We start from the raw sequence: 19,007 nt of genomic DNA on the forward strand, positions 1-19,007 counted from the left end.
CGATTGCATTTGTCCCAAACTATCGGGAAACCTCACGTTAACTTTGATCGAGTGGAAAAAAGTTAGCATTCATCCTCCACTGTGTTTATGTTATGCTAACATAGCTGTGTCGCTAGCGATCACGTAACACGTCATTATATAACAGCTAGCCCAACTTCAGTAACCCTACAAACGTCACTGCTGTTTAGTTTTCAGTCTTCATTTATGTTGGAAGTGATAGCAGAGCTGTACATTTTCATTTTTTCACAAATCACTGTGGTTTTTTTTTTTTTTTTTTTAGAAAATGAAAGGATTTTAAGTGCGCCTTATAGCCCGAAAAATACGGTACTTGCCGTACTGCATTGTGCCAAATGTAAAGTGTGGCGGACGGGTGGAATTATGGCGTGGGGATGTTTTTCACCCCCTTTACTTCCAGTAAAAGGAAATCTTGATGTTTTGCATACCAAGACATTTTGGACAATTTCATGCTCCTAACTTTGTGGGAATATTTTGGGGATGGGTCCTTGCTGTTCCTACTTGACTGCGTCGCAGTGCACAAAGCAAGGTTGATAAAGAAATGGATGAGCGGTGTGGAAGTGTGAGTGTGGAAGAACTTGACTGATCTGCACAAAAACCTGAACTCAACCCAAAAGAACACCTTTGGGATGAATTAGAGCAGAGACTGTGAGCCAGGCCCTATTGTCCAACATCAGTGTCTGACCTCACAACTTTTATTCTGGAAGAATGGTCAAATAAGCACACTGTAGCATATGGATGGCAGACCTGACCACATATTCGCATTTTTCAGCGCACTTTATTACAGTTGTCGTTTTTACACTCGTTTCTAATAGAGACGCTGGCTTCTGGTGAAAATGAGGCGGGTCCAGGCCACATGCTGGCCTCTGGCCCCAGCTGAGCAGCTCTCTCCATGGCGCCAGCCTCCAGCTCTGGGTGAGCATGCTGTCTCCCTCACGCTGTCCATGCTCTCCATCGGCTCAGGCCGAGCAGGTGGTGTAAGTGGAGGTTACTCAGCCGCCCTCCTCCGTGGAACAGGAACAGGTGCAGGCACCCTGCCGGGCACTAGCCGCTCCCACCCAAGAAGTGGGTACGGGTGCGGAGGTAGGCACGAACTCGGCTGGCCCGGTCGCGGTTCCGCCATGCCCCAATCCTGGGTTTTGGCACCACTGTAACATATCAACAGCTTCAACAAGAGTTGAAGCTGTCATAGCTACAAATGGTGGGCAGATGACATATAAAAACCTGTCGATTAAGAATGGGATTTCACTCAAGTTCATATGGGTGTGAAGACAGATGACAAAATAGTTTTGGGAATATAGTATATTTATATAATCGCACTAGATGTTCTTAAGTGTAATGTTCAGCTGTTTAAAGAAGAACAATGCAAGGTTTCATAACATGGACATTTTTTTAAAGCATTTTGATGTAATAGAAAATGAAGGAAAGCAAAAACATCTCTTTTCCCCTCCTTCATGAGCTCAGTCCATGCAGGTGTTATGAGGTTTAGACTTGTGTGATAAAACATCAACATTTTCAGTATGATACTGCAGAAATGTTACTGATAGAAATGGTGTGTAGTTAAAACTTGTTTTCCGAAACTCTTAATTCATTTACCGTGGCTCTTTCTATTTTTAGCTTTTCTTCCATTGCAATAATTTTCTAAACTTATCCACAAAATGTTACAAGCTTCACATGCAACAGCTTGTCACCAACCATGAGCTACTCACCTTTTCAACCTCAGTGTAACTGGGCAAAATCATTAATGACATACATTTCAGATAATTGCTGTGCTTTTATTTATTCTTATTTAAGAGTAATATGTGTGGTCTGAATACTCAATGACATCGTGGCTGATATGATCCCATTGAAAGGTGATTTGTAGTTTTTGCCATATGCATAATGTCGTTTATAAATCTGTATTTTATCAACAATGTCCACCTGAAGTCATTCCTCTGAATGTATATTGGCTTTCTTGAAAGATCTGTGGGGTCCTGGGGTACCTTACTGCCATGGACCCTGCCTCCCGAGCCACAGCCTTCCCAGTGAATCTTGTATCCATGTTGCCTTACATACATACTTGCCACTCTAATCTAGTGGTTATTCTGTCATGTTTCAAGTCCACATTAAGAGAAATGCAATGAGATCTTTTAGTAATAGCAAGTTTGTGAATTAAGCTGTTATTATTCCAGGTTTATATGATGTTAATGTTGTTGTTTTTTTGTTCACACAGAGAGATTGCCAGTCCTGACCGGCTATGGAGTGGTGTTGGCTTCAGACTGGATGACAGGGTCTACGAGGAGGACAGGGTCACAAAGTTTCTGTAGCAGCAGCAGCAGCAGCAGGCTTTTCCTAGATGTACACTGAGCGGGATTGACAGCCTGCACAGCCGACCTCTTTCTCCTCTTCTCTGTTGTGATACACTTTCCCTTCCCTTTCTGCCCTTCTTTTTGCACTTCTCTTTTCCTCTCTCCCACTTCTTGTTTTCCTTTTGTTTTCCCATATAATTTCCTTAGCCTTCTGTTAGACTCAACGTCATTGAGTTTTAGTGACCTTTAGTCTGCTTTAAGCTGGTTTCACTATGAGCTGGCTGAGCAGATTAAACCCACGGGCTTCTGGGAGTCGGTCGAGCCGGAGTGCTGCCCCTTCCAGCCCCTGCACTGCAGACCCAGAGACCTGTCTCATGGTGTTTGAGAACCACTGGAGACAGGTGAGCTTAAGAGACACACACATACACACACAGACACACTTCTTTTGTTAAACAGTAGAACACTGATGTTTTCATGTGTGATTTTTATTTTTATTTTTTGCATCTGAAAATTTAAAAAAAATTGTTTAGTTTTTTCTATTTCTTTTCTTTCCAAAGCTCTTGTTTCTTGTCTTTCCTTTATAGTGGTATAGTGTTTTTACCCCTCCCTAAAAGCTTGAACCCATCTCTTGATCAACAATCCATCTTAAAAAAGTAAAAGGCACATGTAACCCATGGAAGAATTACTAAAAGTTGGCAAACGCTGTCTTTAGCTCTCTGCTGCTTGAGCTGTGGCTGCATTGCAGGTCCCCAAATGACCCTGGGGCTGTTTTTGCCCCTGTCTGCCTCTGGAGAGATACCAAAGTGGAGGCAATGCACCAGTTGCTCTTGCAAGATGGGCTTTGCAGTCAAAAATACCTCTGCTTAACGCTTTACCAGATGACCCTGTTTTACTCACCAATTTGTGTTTATTATGAATTGTATTTAAAGTCCAAATAAATATCCTTTAAAAGGACATTTTTTAAGTTAGCTAATAACCATGTTAAGTAATTGAGACGAAACTATATTGGGGATTGGGATGATGATTTTTGCTATATTTGAGCAGCCTTACTTAGTGCAGCTGTTTGTGCTTGTCACAGGAGACGTTGTGATCGACTTTTTGTGGCTTCAAAATAATAAATAATAAAAATTACTCGATGTTCCTGCCCTGCCCACAGTGGTCTACATTGGTACTGATGTTATTTTTTAAATTAAAAATCTTATCTTGATACTCAGAGATTACAGCATCAATGTTTGAACCAAAACATAAAAGTTAATTTTGCACAAAGATTGTCCCATTTTCACAATTTGCGGCAAATTATTTTCCTACCCAGAGTGAAAACTCAAGAAAAGCTGAACTCAAAATTGCCAGTCACAAAACAGAATCAAACTTAAAAACTGCTTTTTTAAATTTTCTTCAGCGCCTAAGTAACGTTCTCTCTCTCACAGGTGAGTTAATTATAATAAATCCAATTTATTGTGATAGTTCAAATTTTCTACTTTTAATCTACTTTCTTTTCTTTTTGGTGTGATTTGAAGGCTTTGTCTTTGTTCTAGTGAATGATTATGTGTTCACACAATGTGTGAAAGTTCACACCTTCACTGTGTCAGTGTCAGTGAGAGAGGTAAACTAGCTGGCTGATGTCCAGTTACCTACTGAACGTTTATAGGTTACAGAGGTCTGTCATTGCCTGACGGTTGAAATTAATCTGAGGCAACAAAAGATATCTGAGAAATGATCTATTTTCTGTTTTTCCCAGGGATTGCAGGGCGTGTGCACTTTGCAAACCCGCTCCTTCTTTGGCGAGACTTACTAAAGCTATATACAGGTCCGATCCTGTCAGTGAGTTTGTTTCTTTGAAACGATCGGTTGTCATAATGGAGAAATGCATTTATAATCCACTGTAAAAGAAGCAGACACCAGCCATAAGTGGATATGTTGCAAATGCATTGCAACAGAGTCACAGAAGTGCACCTAAATGTAGTTCGTGACTTGTTATCCAGTATCTTACATGCAGCTCTTATCTGTTCAACATGGGCCCAGATCTGCAAATTCATTCTTGCTGTAGTCATGCTGACTAATTAAACTTCTGCTTATCATTTTGCTCTCACACACGTTTGACCACATATTCTCACCATAAAGCGCTGTGCAAATACAGGCCATTTTATATCTTACAAAATAATTGAGTTGTGGTGCTGATAGTCACTTTAATTGCATTTGTATGTCATACACTGTTGTATTTTAACCTGTTTTTAGTATTATATGCCTGTATGCCTTGTTGCCAGTAATAGCCATGGCTGGAGATATTAAGTTTAAGGGTTTCCTGTCTGTTTGTGCTAATGGACTCGATATCTTGGGAGAGCCTTAAGGGAATTTCTTCCTCTTGGACTAAAGGATGAACCAGTTACATGGAAGCAGAATTGCATGACTTGAGGAAACATTGTAATGTGGAATAACATTCAGTCGTATGTATTGTGTTATATAAACAAATACCCACACATGCCATTACAGTTCTAGTGTTTGTGCTTGTTTGGTCCCGTTAGCATGGACCTCAAACACTTCATCACTTAAGCCCACTGGATAAAGCAATAAAACTACAACACACTCCTTACTTCGTTTTCTCAGATATCTTGGGTGTTGGAGCAGCATGAGACTTCATCCTCCAGCGATGACCTTACGGCAGTGAGAAACAACACCGACCAGATGTTATGTTTGCTGGCAGAGGAGCGTCCTGCTGAGAGCTCAGAGAGCGGCGCCAGCGTGCCACCTATGGGGCCCATACTGGAGCTTGTGGTCACAGAGAATATCCTGGAGAAGCTGGTTCAGTGGCACCTTCGCCGTGGCTTGGACCCAGACAGCCAGGGTGCACTGCTCAAACTGTTTGAGATGCTTATCGGTCAGTCCCAGCAGCCCCTGCTCCAGCACACAGCCATTCTCCACCCCCTCCTGAGGCTCCTGGGAGCTTGTGCTGACCCAGAACTCGGCTGTCCTTCAGCTCTGGAGAACAGCCTGGTATTGTTGCTTAACCAGGTACATACAAACCTACAGTCTTTTCCAGTGTGTGTATGCAGTCACTATAAACAAAATATATTTTACAGATAGTAGACATCCCACAAATGACAAACAAGTTTTGTTTTATTTTTTGTGTTAAAATTGAATGGATGTGAGATGACTGAGAATTGAAGGCTGTAAAAATTGGCTGTTCTATTTAAAAACCTTAGCTGAGCTGTGGCTCTTTATGAAATCTGACAATTTGAATTATAGTAATTTTTCATTTCCTGTTGCTTCTGCTGCATTTACTGTTTGCATGCTGTTTGCTGTTTGTTAGATTTTTTTTCTAATCTTAAAATGTAATTTGATTGAAATCTTTTTCATGAGAATGCCCGGCAGCAATTGATTGAGAAACCAACAAATGAGAGCACCACATGCTGTGGCGTTTTTCTCCCCCGAAACAATAAATTTAGCTGAATATAGTCCAGCTCAGGTTACTGATTGGTCAGAAGACGTACCATTTAATTGCAGGGGTTCCACTTCAAAAGCCAGGTGAATTTGGTCCATAAATAAATAGTAATATAATTGTTGGTGTTCCCAGAAATGTTTTTAACTCCCCAGAAAGGGGCACTGACCTGCTGTTTTCATTTAAAAGGAAACCTTTGTAGTGATTAGTAATTAGTGATTCATTTCTGTACTAAAGTTGGAATAATAACTAACCTCCAAAGTAGATTTTTCAATAGTGTTTCATGACTCTTTTTCTTTAATGGGAATCTTTTTTCCTCCATCAGATCTGTGTGTCAATGGCCCGACAGCCGGTGGTTCTAGAGATGTTGTTCCGGGCTGCACCAGCCCAGCAGGGCTCAACCAACCTGCTGATCTTTTCCCTGCTTGTGCCATTCATCCACCGAGATGGAGCCATTGGACAGCAGGCGCGAGATGCACTACTGCTTGTAATGGCGGCGTCAGCCAGTCACGAGGCTGTTGCACGATACATCGCTGAGAACTCCTACTTTTGTCCGGTGAGTGAGGAGCTTTTGAGTCACTCTTCATTCTCTCTTTTTTCAGACAGTTTTACCATAATAATGCTAATTTGGCTTGTGATTGATAGAAGTATAGTCAAAGCCAGACTCAAATTAAAACCTCTGAGTATAAAAACCATATACTATATGGTGAATATGACCTATTCTTTATTGATGTGATGGTTAAGGACAGATTATAAGAGTTGGATCTTGACTTAGTTTCCCTCACTGCTTCTAAGAAAGAGAGAAGTGTGTGTGCGTGAGTGAGTGCGTGCGTGCGTGCGTGCGTGCGTGCGTGCGTGCGTACGTGCGTGCGTGCAGGCTGTCTAATTCTGATGCGTTAGTGATGATGTGCGATAATGGAAGGAGAAGGAGATGACTATGCACTCTGACAGACCATTCATCCTTATCTACATCCTATCAAGTGTGTCTCAACTCGAGGCTTCCTATTTAAAACAAAAACAAAACAGAAACTCACCCAACATCACATGTTTGCAGTTTTTAGGAGAAACTTTATTGTTTAGTGAAATGCAATTTCCTTACTGATGCAGTTCTCTCCCAGTGAGTTTAGGAGCACCCTTTAGTAATAGCTGTTTGTTCTTTAAGCAGGAGACCTAAAAGAAAGATGAAAACAAAGGAAGGATATTTTATAATTTTTGAACTGTGATTTCTTTTTTCCTTTTTTTCTGTTTGGAAACACAATCATAACTTGAAGATGGAAAGTTTATTCCGTTTTGAAGTAAAACCTGTCTGCTTTGTTTTTGTAATTTCTTTTAGCTGCCACTAGATGTAATTAAAGAGCCATGTTATACTTAATGCAGTCTGAGATGCATATTTAAACCTATTAGTTTAATTTGCTTAACAGTTTTGTAATGGGAACATGTGTCTGCATACATTTGAATGTATGAACAAGAATTGGTCAGGATCCGGCTTTAACTGAATCTGGTCCCAGAGCAATGTTTAAGCTTTCATACTGCTTTATAAGAGCGAGTGTTGCGTGATGTGTGTGTCTGTATACAGCACTTAAATGCTGTGGTCAGTAGTCTACCCCCGCCCCCCTCCCTCTCAGGTCTCTATACTCTGGTGCTAACTCAGCTATTTTCTGCTCATCTTCCTTCCAGCAGCTTCAGTCTGACCTAGTTACAGCTGAAAGATCCAGTGGAGGTGGCGTTAATGACCAATTGCTCCTCTCTGCCCGAGTCTGGCTATTTCCTGTCTGTGCATACTCACACACATCATAATCAGCTGCTTGACAGTTTTGGATCTAGTTCAACATTCTTAGACAACAGGAACAATTGTAGTCTTTCTCACTTTGTAAGCAGAGTACAGAGAACATCCCGTCTTTGCTCCCTCTCCCTTGGTGTCAGTGCACAGCTCTTTTTGAGGAAGTTTGCTTAACAAACTGTCTGCATCTGTTTTGTCAGCCTAACAGGTTCAGGTTTCTCCATCCTATATGTGCACGGCAGCAGCAATAAATATTGGATTTTCATAAAAGTCGTCAGCTGTTATTAAAAGGCTAAGATACATGAGGGGCTTTTAGCTAGACTGTGAATCCACTGTGTCTGCATGTGCTGGGAAGGCGCTCATTTAAACCTTTTTTTGGTAACAGTAGGACTCAGGGTACGAACCATCATGCTGCAATTATTTGAATTATGATGAAAATATTTTAAAACTGTTCATTTTAGCAGTTGAGATTTGCAGCAGACAGTAATAATAGCCGTTAGTCAGCACAGTCTTAATGGAAGGGGTTGGATGTATATCATTTACTTTAGGGCTGTGACTTGGTGATATTTGTATGAAAATGCTGCTTATTTTCTTGATCATTAATTTGGTGTAGTTTGTAGCGCTTGTTTGTTACTTCCAAAAGTCAGAACTTTAGAAATAGACTCCTATTTGAGAGGTGCCACCTGCTGACTTCCTGGAGGTGACTCAGTCAGCAACGTCTGTGACCTCTCTGCCTCTCCTCAGGTGTTGGCGACAGGCCTCAGCGCTCTTTATTCCTCTCTGCCGAGGAAGATAGAAGTTCGAGGAGATGACTGGCATGCCCTTCGGCGGGAGGACTGGATGGGCGTGTCGTCGCTCGTGCTCTTCATGAACTCGCTCGAGTTCTGCAACGCTGTGGTGCAGGTCGCCCATCCCCTGGTCCGCTCACAGCTTTTGGATTACCTTCACAACGGCTTCCTTGTACCTGTCATCGGCCCCGCCCTGCATAAGGTAGCAAAGGGGACTGTTTTTGTTAGAAAGGCTGCAGTTTCTTTAACAGCCGAGTCGGGGAGGGGGGGTGAACAAATTCCCTTAATGTTGCTTTTAACTGTACACACATAACTATTATCATATTGCATATTTTTAGCAGTTTTGAGACACCTTAATTGTGTGTGTTTGCAGTCATCGGTGGATGAGATGATCGCCAGCACAGCCTACCTTGATCTTTTCCTGCGCAGTATAACAGAGACTTCCCTCCTCAAAACTTTCCTGCGCTTCATCCTGCTGCATCGCCATGACAATGACACCATCCTGGACACGCTGCTCACGCGCATAAGCAGCAATTCAAGGGTCCGTATATAAGTGTGTGTGTGTGCGTGCATATTAGTGAAGGAGCCCTGAGGCCCTCATTTGAACTCGACTGAGTGGGTGGTGAGTGGGTTGAAAGCAAAAACGGAGTAGGATACAGAATAAACATGGAAACTGAATCTCTTCATGTCTGCTGCAACAATTGAGGATTGTGTTACCGGTTATTTATAAGTGGTTAAATAAGCCTCAGCAAAATGTTTCAACATTATCTTAAATTCCTTCCAAATGCATAAATTTCAGTCTTTTTGGAACAGCAGTGGTGTTAGGAAAAAAAATCTATTAATTCACCTGAAGTATGACGGAAACCATTCAGTTGAGAAAAGGGAAACGATGGTTGCCCCGAATAGGAGTTAAAAAGGAATAGCGTTAAAACATCAGCACCGCTGACTAAAATTGCTGGTGTTCACTGCTAAGAAAATAGTAAATTTTGCTGTTATAGAATTTTATTGGAGTCTAACCAATATTAGCTACCAACATATGGTATCAAAATGTAAATTTCAACCACGTTATGAGTGTTGATGTTGCGTAGTTTGTCTACCAAAGGGACACAAATACCAACTTGGAGCAAAAAAGCATAGAAAAGTAATACAAAAAACAGAAAGCAAACAATATCAACCGATATATCACATTTTTAAATTGCCAAAAATTGGCATTGAGCTTAAAAATCCTATATCGTTTGGGTTCTGAAATTTATTCTGAGGCTTTTTTTGGAGGGGGGGAATTCAAAAAAATATTTTTTATAAATCATCACAGTGTCCTACATATGTGTATTTTCTCCTCAGAAAATGGTTGTTTTCTAACCAGTTTCTTTCTGCGTGTTTTGCAGCTCTGCATGGTATCGTTAAGCCTCTTCAGGACTCTCCTGTCCTTGAATTGTGAAGACGTCATGCTGCAGCTTGTACTCAGGTTTGTGTGTGCTTCGGAGCATTTTACCAAATGTTATACTTCCAAAGTGCCTGTTTCTCCCATTTCCCATACTACTGTCAGAAGTTGCCCCCCCCCCCCCAACACATTACCTGCAGGCTGTGATTAGGGCATACTGTCTGTGTTTTAAGGTGGTTTGTCACAGCAAGATAAATATGGCAAATATTAAGAATGGAAATGTAGAATTAAAAATGACAACACAGTTTGTTAAGCTTCCTAAATAGTAACCTATATCCTGTGCATGTGGATTAACTTATCTAAAATTACTGAAGTTGCTTCTGTGTGTTCTCTCGCTCTCAGGTATCTCCTGCCATGTACTCACGTAATGCTGAGTCAGCGTCGTGCTATCAGGGAGACTGACTTATACGGAAAGTCAGCGGACAAGTTCCTGTCATTAATCCCAGAGTGCTGCCGGTTCAACGCAGCTGCCTCCTCTGAGAGAGATGAGGATAATCCATTTTGGGGCAAAGGTGAGCTACACACTTGTGGAAAGTGAGCAGTTGACACTAATAGTTGTGGTTGTAAATGATATGAACTGCACTTGAAATATAATCTTTTACTGAGTGGAATATACTGTACACAATAGTTGTGCAGCTACTCTAGTCACTTACCTTACTTAAGACCTTTAGTTGTAGAGCCAGAGTAAATTTGCATGGAAAACTCTTGGTGTTAGGAATGTTATTGTATGTAAATTGATTGTTTGCATACAGTGTCTGTATTAATTGGGATAGCAGATCCTGGCTCTACTCATGGTTTTCCTGTTTGCCCGTATATTGTCATCCTGCAGTACTGAATAGTCCCAGCACAGAGTCTCCTGCCCCACCCAGACCCAGCACTCCATCCCGCTTGTCCTTCTTCATGAGACAGCAGAGCAGTGGAGGTGGATCAGGAGGTGGAGGTGCTCCTACCTCCTCTAGCATGGATCCAATGCAGTCCAGTTCTTCGAGCTCCCACCAGATGTCTCCTGACAGCCCAATGCACCATCAGCAGACCCACACAGATTGTCTGGACTGGGATTCAGGTTATCTGGAGTATCTTAAGGACGCTCGGAGGAGCATTGAGCTTTGCTCTTGGGCTTGTCGTGACTGGTCGGCACCATATGATGGCGAAAACCCATCCCCAAACACAGCCCCGCCACCCCCACTTCCCCCTACCTCCAATGTCCCAATGACTATGTTCCCTGAGCACTTCTCTTTCCAGCAGGGAGGAAGTCATAACTCTTCTCCCGGTCAGCAAAGGGCAGCCATTGTGGCAGCAGCGCGGTCTGAATGGAGTAGCTCTGAGCGGGACAGCGGAGAGTGGGATGTTACGATTGGCAAAAACAGCTGCATCAGCCTAACGCCTCGCTCCAAGAAACGCAGCCTTCAGAGAGAGGAGCTGCCTCCCAAGCCTGTACCTCCTCTCGTACCTTCTTCGTCTTCAGCAACCGCTTTATCCACTTCTCATCCCATCTCCTCCCCAGCTCCTCACATCCCCTCATCTGCCATCACTGTTAGCTACCAGGCTATGTTCAATGGAACAATGGTGCAGGGAGACGGGTGCTCAGACAGTCGTGATAGAGGACTGGAGGTGAAGAAAGTGAAGAGGGACTTGGGTGATCAGCAGTATTTGGATGAAAACGCCAACCAAAATGGTTCCCTTGTTAACTGCCCCTCGCAAAGCTGCACTGCTCTCCCAAAGTCTATTTTCAGCAACAGTGACATCAGTGATGCACAATCTCTTTGTCCTAGCAAGATTTTTACTCAGACCTCCATTAACCAGTCAGCATCTGATACCAAACTGCTGTCAAGTGAAACCTTAAACCCACATGATGCATCCTCAGATCTTCCAGAAGCCAGTCAGCAGTCTGTAGAGAGTCTTATTGAGGAGCTGCTGGAGCAGGCGCCGGGAGACCCACAGCTGCCTGGCGATGCCAACGGTCAGGGCATTAGCATTGAGGCGTTCACACAGGAGCTGAGAGAACTGGAGGACCGGGTGAAAGAGCGCTGCAAAGCAGCCTGTCAGCTGGAGGAAATCGCCAGAGAGAGTCTGTCCACTGAGCGCCAGGAAGAAGAACAGCAGCTGTCATCAGCACTGGAGGGGAAGCTGACAGGTGACGTGAAGGCAGACGGGTCTGCGGTGGGCATCTGTAGTCCTGCCAGACCACTTAACCAACCTGTCTCCCAGCCATACACAGGTGAGACTCACGGATTTCTTTCATTGTTGCATCAGTTTGTGGATACGTCTATTGCTTTCATCATATTTTCATGCTCGCACTGCTGTATCAAATAAGTGGTTGGATGTGTATCAGTAATTGTATCACTGAGCTCTTGCTTTTGATAATTGCTAACAGCGTAGCTGTTGAAGTTATGTGGTTGATGGTGTAATTACCACCTTTTTAATCAGCAACATTTCTATCTGCAGTATCAATTCCTCAAACTTAGGAACTCTTCTTGACTATATTTAAAGGATGGTGGAAGGATTTGTAACCATATAATCACAAGCAGTTAAAACCTACTTCTGAGAACTCTTTCCCCTGCTGACAAGAGTTGAGCATTATATCTTTCTATTCAATGATCCACCGGTCTTCCTCCGTGCAGGTCCATTCATGACAGTTCTGTTTGCCAAGCTGGAGAACATGCTCCAAAACTCGTTATACGTCAACATCCTGCTCACTGGCATTGTGGCCCAGCTGGCCTGCTATCCTCAGCCCCTCCTACGCTCCTTCCTGCTCAACACCAACATGGTCTTCCAGCCCAGTGTCAAGTCACTAATCCAGGTACGCTGCACTATGCAGAAGTTGTTTATAATGGTTTTTCGGTGCCCTCTTTACCCTTGTTCTGAAAATAGTAGAGAAAGTGAATAGTTTCTTTGTTTGTCTTTGAAAGGATTACAGTTTTTGGGTGTCTGCCTTTAGGCATAGTTGTCCACTTCCAGCCCACCTTACTTCTGTGCACGCTCTGGTTCCAAAAGCATCAGGCCCACAGTGATATTTGCATCCAGTTTCTTTCCACATTCATTTTCTTTATTTTCAGATACTTGAATTCACTGCTGCAGTGGACATAAAAAATAAAATAAATGAATAAATATAACTGCAGTTTCAGTCGAGTGATCCATCCACACCCAGCGAACACATTCACAGAAAGTTCAACGGTTTCAGTCTTAGTGACTCCGTGGATTTTTCTCAAACTTCACACTCAAAGTTTCGCTTTTATGGAAGGCAATAGACTCTGTTCCTTTTATAAAATTTAAATTGTTAAGTTCACGTGCATTTTAGTCTTGAGGGATGACATCAGCCTGAGAGAGGGGTTAACAACATCAAGCAAAGGTGATCAAAAAGTTTAAGAGTTTGTTTCCAAAACTCTCCTCAGGTTTTAGGTTCTGTGAAGAACCGCATCGAGGCATTTGCCGCATCTCACGAGGACTTTCCTGCCATGCTGAGGAAAGCCCAGCAGTACTTGGTGGCCCGAAGCAAAGTGGACTGGAGCGACTCGCCGGCAGCAGTTCCTACTTTGCGCCGCTCTGATTCCCTTGGTGAGTATAGAAATAGGAAGAGCTACATTTATACATACAGGCGTGGCTTTGATGACGTTGATTATAAATTTAGTGAGAAGTGTTAATCACAGATAATTTACCAAAAACCAATTAACAAAGATGTTTAAAAATATTTAAAACACACTACGAAATTCCAATAAAAGCACATTTGAATTGGAAAAATATTTAGGATAAATTAAAAAAAAAGACAAAACTGTTAGAAAGCAGAAGAAGCAATTTATTGGTGCCGTAACATCTTACCATTAGTAAAACACATACCCTAACAGATTTGCTTCAGGTTTAGAGGTTTTTGAGGGTTTTTGTTTTTTTGCTGTGCAGTGATTTGTTACCAAACTCCACATTGAGGGAGATAATCAGAACTATAGGCCCACTTGGTGACTTCTTTTCTACCTTTGAAAACGCCGGGAAATCACAGAGATTTCAGAGTAGTCTCGCGTCACAGTTTTATTTCCCTGTTGTGAAACCCTGGCCTTCTCTTCCAGTGAAGAGTCGAAAGCCATCTCTCGGAGACCTGATTCTTCGTCACACAAACAGTCCAACACGGGCTCGGCACGCCGCTCAGCTCGCCCTCGCACACGTACGGGATGGCGGCCAATCACTGCACAGCGCTCTGTTCCGGGGCAGCGGAGGTGCGTCTGGCCTTGAGAAGCAAGCTGAAGCGCTGCGAGTAAAGAACGCCGTCTACTGCGCCGTTATCTTCTGCGAGTTCCTCAAGGAGCTGGCTGCCCTCACGCAGGAGCACGCCGTCTCTTTGCCCTTCCCTCACAGCCAGGAAGCAGAGGAATAGAAGGTAAACTCAGACTCCTCAAACTTAGCCTCACGTCTGTTGATTTAGGCTGTACACAAAGAAGAAATTTAAATAGGATTCTCCCATCACCACAGGACACACTTGAGACTTTTCTGTCACTGAAATGGATCGTCTGCAACAGAGCAGACAAAAGAGGAAAACTGGGATTTTTGTACCAAAATGATTATAGGATACCTATAGGACTGGAATCATTTTCCTCATCTGTACACTTATGATATTGTGCATATCGTGTATTATATTCACATCCTGTACACAGAAAATCTCGGTAAATACTTGAGATTCGGGAGCTTGTATATACACATACCATTTCATGGTATAATACGACACAGTAAAGCCACAGATTAAAGAAGTAGGTGCACATATTGGTGCTAGTCAATACTTGTTATCTTTTGTTTTGAAAGGGTGCTTTCAGGCTGGCACAAAGAAGGTTTCCTCTTCAACAACAACAGAAAAAACCACCAAAAATTGTTTGGCAGGAAAAGATTGAAAGCGTGTGCGAGTCAGCCACTTACAAAGTAATCCCATCAGTTTGGTCATCTCCGTGCAGCTGGCTCATGTTTGCTTTCATCAGAGCTTTTGTCAAGGACGGGCTAAGAGAAAAAGTTCACTTTAAAAAACAGAAGCGTTCCCAAAAAACATGGGAGCTTTTTAGGTTTATTTTAAAAGGCTGCACTAAATGCTAGTCATCACTGAATGAGATGAAAACTGGAAAAACCTCCATGTGGGGGAGTGCCACTTTGTCTCCTGTGAATCAGCACGACTACCATAATTGTAGTGAGAAACTTGGGGTAATTATTGCCTTTTTCTTTTAACGTTTTAAACATTTGTCTTCTGAATTTGCACCATTTTATAGACATATCAGCAACATGTGGGAGCAGATGTGTCTGCCATTGTGTATGAGAGTTTATTTGAATGAATCACTCCTTTCCAAAAAGGTGACGCCAACTGTTCAGACCATTAGCTAACCATTCACTGGTTGTCATTTAAAAAAAAAAAAAAAAAATTAGGCGGAGGAATCACGAAGACGGCACTCTTGTATACGGAAGAGGATTAGGGCCACTGGGGAAAAAAGTGGGCACGTCTCTTTTTTCTTATTTTCCAGAATTCTGAGAAAAAAGTCAAAATTCAGAAAAAAAAGTTAGAATCCTGAGATTAAAGTCAAATAATTTTTTTTCTCAGAATTCTGAGATTAAAATCAGAATTCTGACTTTAATCTCAGAATTCTGACTTTATTTCTCAGAATTCTGGAAAAGAAGCAAAAAAAGGACGTGCCCACTTTTTTTTTCCCCACTGGCCCTAATGCTCTTCCATACTTGTACGTGTTGCATCCTTTGTGTGTCATTTAGTGTTTTTGAAAGACCCGAAATTCTGCAAGATTTTTTTATTTTTTTTAACTCCACCTGTGCGTTGGCATTATTTCCATTTATTTTGAATTTGATGAAACAGAATCTCATGAGGCGTTCATTGACTTTTCTTGAAAAATATTTTTTTTCTCGGTGAGACAGGCCAAACCGAACACACAGGACATCTGGGAAAATAATATGCTGCTACTTTTTTTTTTTTTAACACTAACACCCATTTTAATGGTGAAATAGCTACTCTATCTTTTTATTTCATTGGGTACCAAGTATAAATGTGCACGTGGAGGTGCTGATGCAAGTTGTGATCAGCTTTTCTTTAATTTATTGTGTTTTGAGGTTGAATGAAGTTGCAGCCACACAGTGTTAAAAGCTTTTGCCAAGACTTGATATTCACTGTTTTCCTTTGTAATGTGTTGCTAATTTGTTTTTTGGGTTTGTTTCTTTTTGTTTTTTTATAAAATGGTAAGTAGTCATTTTACAGCTCTGTAATATCTGTAGCAGTTTTCTGTAATGTTGCCAGAAACTGTAAAAACTGTAAAAATGTGCATTATTCTTAGGAGTGCTTTGTTAAATCATCTACCTGTGACCCAGCTTTCCAAGTAACATATTTGCACATACTAGCCATTCTCTCTCAACTCTTAGCAGTAGAGAAACTGCCTGCCACCCTGCAAAACGTCTAACATTTCTTTCCCATTACACCACTTTCACTTTCTGCAACAAGCTGAGACGTCCTCAGCTCGTCGAAGCCATAGCCGTGTTCGTCATGCTCGTACGTGTGGGATTTCGTCCCGGCTGTGAGTCACTTTTCTACAGAATTTCTTAGATGCATTTCGTAATGACCCATAGTTTGTTTCTGTTTTTTTATTAATAGGTAAATAGATTCTGCATGTCAGATAAGGCGAGGTTTTATGATAAACTAACAGTTAAGTAGTGTTTGGTTTGTGCAATAGTACTGAGCTTAAATTAGCTTCCATGCAGTAGGGTTTAGTGGTTAGTGAGCCGTGCAGTCACCTGCAGAGCTCGGCGATGACAGCGAAAACAGGTTTCACGCTAAATGTTTGCTCTGGGTAGAGAAATCTCTCTTGTACTTTACACACTGCCATCCGTCCATCCGCGTATCACCCAGTCTGCTGTACATGTGTGATCTGAAGAGCGAGGGAGAGGAAACAAAAAACCAAGAACAGAGGGCCTCATTCCTCATCAGGTTCCATGTCTTTTACACTCAAGATTGTGTTTTCTAACAAAACTATTTTTTACAAACAGCTCTGATAACGATTGATGGTACTTGCTCTGTTTCTTAGTGTCACTTCCAGTCACAGTTACAGTCATTTGTGTTCATGGACACCAAAGACAATCGCTGATACCTGAAACTCACAATGTCTGTTTAAGCAATCGTAGACAGTTTGATGGTACACGGTCTGAACACTGTAATGAACCTTATCCACGAATCGCGCTTCTTTAGTCAACGTTTCAAGCCCACAAAACGGTGCCAGTTAGAGTTTTTGTTTTTTAATGATTTAAAATTTTTAAGGCTCAGCCTAATTAACGAAAAGGGAGCTTCTCAGTAAGAACGTGGCATTAATAAATTTGTCTAATTAGGGATTGCAGTCTGTACTCGCGGTTAATTTTTAAATTTTATTTGATCTTTTTTAGTTCATTTGTAAGTATACAAAAACCAATGTGATGAAGTTTGTAATGTGGTGTTTTTATAAGGGGATTATTTCCTACCAGGGCCTTTGACGTCTTCCTTGAAAGACTGTAAGCAGAAGTTAATTTAGAGCAATGATTATATGAAAAAACACATGTTGCACACAGATAAATGAAAGGGAGTCTGGCAAATATAATCAAGGCTTCATGGTGACTGTGATGGATTTACTTAGCTTTATGGAAGTTGCTTTTCATACTCTGCTGGTTTTTAAAGAAAAAAATATATATATATATATATACATATATACATGAGCACTCCAATCGTTCACATAACAGGGGTCATGGACGGGGGCACAGGCCTTTTTTTTTTTCTCATTCTTTTTGATTTTGACGCTTTCTGCTTTCAGCAGCTACCACGGCTAGATGCACAACATGTTTTTGTTCCTCTAGTGGCCACGGAGTAATCATGCTTTAACAAATCTGAAAAAAAAAGTTCATGCTTAATTTGTTTAGCACAATGAACGATGGCCTTCCAAAACGTGTGAGCTCTTTATGAACTAGCATCTCAGCCAGTGTGAGCTGCAGCGTCTCATCTCAGCTCTGCTCAGACTCCAAACCTGCTTCCTTGGCCGGGTATTGTTGTTTTCAGACTCTGTTAACTGACAAATAAAAAAAGGAGGAGTTGTAAACCCAAAGCTAAGCTCCGTAAGATTATGTTTGGCAGTTTTTGTTTGTTTTTACTTTTTTTTTCTGCTGTGTTTTAAACATTTTCTTGAACACTAAAATTGATCTGACAATTAAGTAAAAAAAAACCTTTTAAAATAAATTTCACTAAAATTGTTCTTTGAAAATTTTTCCGTGTTTTTGCTTAATTTTGAGCGTGTAATGTCTTTTGGGGTTTTTTGTTTTTTGTTTTTTTGTGAATGCAAACAGCAATCCAAAATGTTGAACTGCCACTCCTGTTTTTACATTGCGAGCTGCAGCGCCACCTGGAGAAAGTGGAGGGGTGGGACAGTAAACATCTCAAGGACTCATTTGCCGCTTCGAAATGTCCAATCTGTGCCATGTTTGATATTGATATTTTTTGTTATGATCTTGTTTTTTTTCTTCAAAGGCTTTGACCTTTCACCTCTGACATTTTTCCCTCTGTGATCTATGCAAAACATGCTCTGGTGTCTGTGGGTTGAAGCTGAGTGATGGTATGGATTGATTTTGATGTGTAAATACTGTTTATATATATACATATATAAACAAACAAAAAAAAAAACAATAAGCAAGTGGGAGACGTATGTGAAATGATTAATGCAACAGAATGAAAATCATCTGAAAATCATGTCATGATGAATGTTGTCAGAAATATTTTTCTATATTTTGAAATCATTAGAGAAAAAGAGGACACAACTTGCAAAGTGGGAGAAGCTGTCAGAAGAACACTACAAAGGGAATGTTTTTATTAATTTATAAATTTTTTTTGCCTAGCAATACAACACTTGTCCTGGTGTCTTTTCTTTGGGTTTCTTTGAACGTCTTGGAAAAGGGACTCCACCAGAGGAGATTTTCAGTTTAAAAATATCCTCGTTTTCTCATACTGCCTGTTGAATCATACAAGATGTTGGCTCGTGCTCCAGAAGAGGCAGCACCCAGTACTCGTGAGCACCAGCTCATCTTTCTGCTTGAGTAATGAGTTTAGAAACTATAAACATACAAAGTAACATCATTTCCTGTCCTTTTAAAATCCATCTGTACTTGTGGAAACATGCAGATGAATTCATGGGCATACTGTGCCTGAGACACAGCCCCTTAAAATAAAAATTGTGTGAGATGAGACATTCATGTCATAAAAGTAGAATGAAATATCGGAACGGAG

At 41.4% G+C, this 19,007-nt stretch overlaps 2 protein-coding genes across 3 annotated transcripts in view; one reads left to right on the forward strand and one right to left on the reverse strand.

Annotated features, from left to right (window-relative positions):
- Positions 1 to 4,982, reverse strand: part of cnga4 (cyclic nucleotide gated channel subunit alpha 4) — a 20,169-nt gene extending 15,187 nt beyond the window's left edge. Inside the window, exon 1 of the mRNA XM_063496619.1 lies at positions 4,895 to 4,982. Within this exon, the coding sequence (XP_063352689.1) occupies positions 4,895 to 4,941 (47 nt within the window). The 5' untranslated portion in view covers positions 4,942 to 4,982. The remainder of the gene's footprint in view (positions 1 to 4,894) is intronic.
- fhip1b (FHF complex subunit HOOK interacting protein 1B) overlaps positions 1 to 17,854 on the forward strand; it is a 25,968-nt gene extending 8,114 nt beyond the window's left edge. Inside the window, exons 2-12 of one of the 2 annotated variants that reach the window (XM_063496617.1) lie at positions 2,228 to 2,704; positions 4,908 to 5,312; positions 6,065 to 6,295; positions 8,264 to 8,509; positions 8,681 to 8,848; positions 9,693 to 9,772; positions 10,091 to 10,260; positions 10,578 to 11,966; positions 12,370 to 12,548; positions 13,141 to 13,303; positions 13,807 to 17,854. In XM_063496617.1, coding sequence (XP_063352687.1) covers positions 2,576 to 2,704; positions 4,908 to 5,312; positions 6,065 to 6,295; positions 8,264 to 8,509; positions 8,681 to 8,848; positions 9,693 to 9,772; positions 10,091 to 10,260; positions 10,578 to 11,966; positions 12,370 to 12,548; positions 13,141 to 13,303; positions 13,807 to 14,111 — 3,465 coding nt within the window. In that variant the 5' untranslated portion in view covers positions 2,228 to 2,575 and the 3' untranslated portion in view covers positions 14,112 to 17,854. Of the gene's footprint in view, positions 1 to 1,247; positions 2,705 to 4,907; positions 5,313 to 6,064; positions 6,296 to 8,263; positions 8,510 to 8,680; positions 8,849 to 9,692; positions 9,773 to 10,090; positions 10,261 to 10,577; positions 11,967 to 12,369; positions 12,549 to 13,140; positions 13,304 to 13,806 lie in introns of those variants that run through there. The other variant, XM_063496615.1, reaches the window with a different exon arrangement.
- The last annotated feature ends 1,153 nt before the right edge of the window (positions 17,855 to 19,007 follow it).

The sequence above is a fragment of the Pelmatolapia mariae genome, linkage group LG16_19 (genome assembly GCF_036321145.2).
Source record: "Pelmatolapia mariae isolate MD_Pm_ZW linkage group LG16_19, Pm_UMD_F_2, whole genome shotgun sequence".
NCBI classification, from domain to species: Eukaryota; Metazoa; Chordata; class Actinopteri; order Cichliformes; family Cichlidae; genus Pelmatolapia; species Pelmatolapia mariae.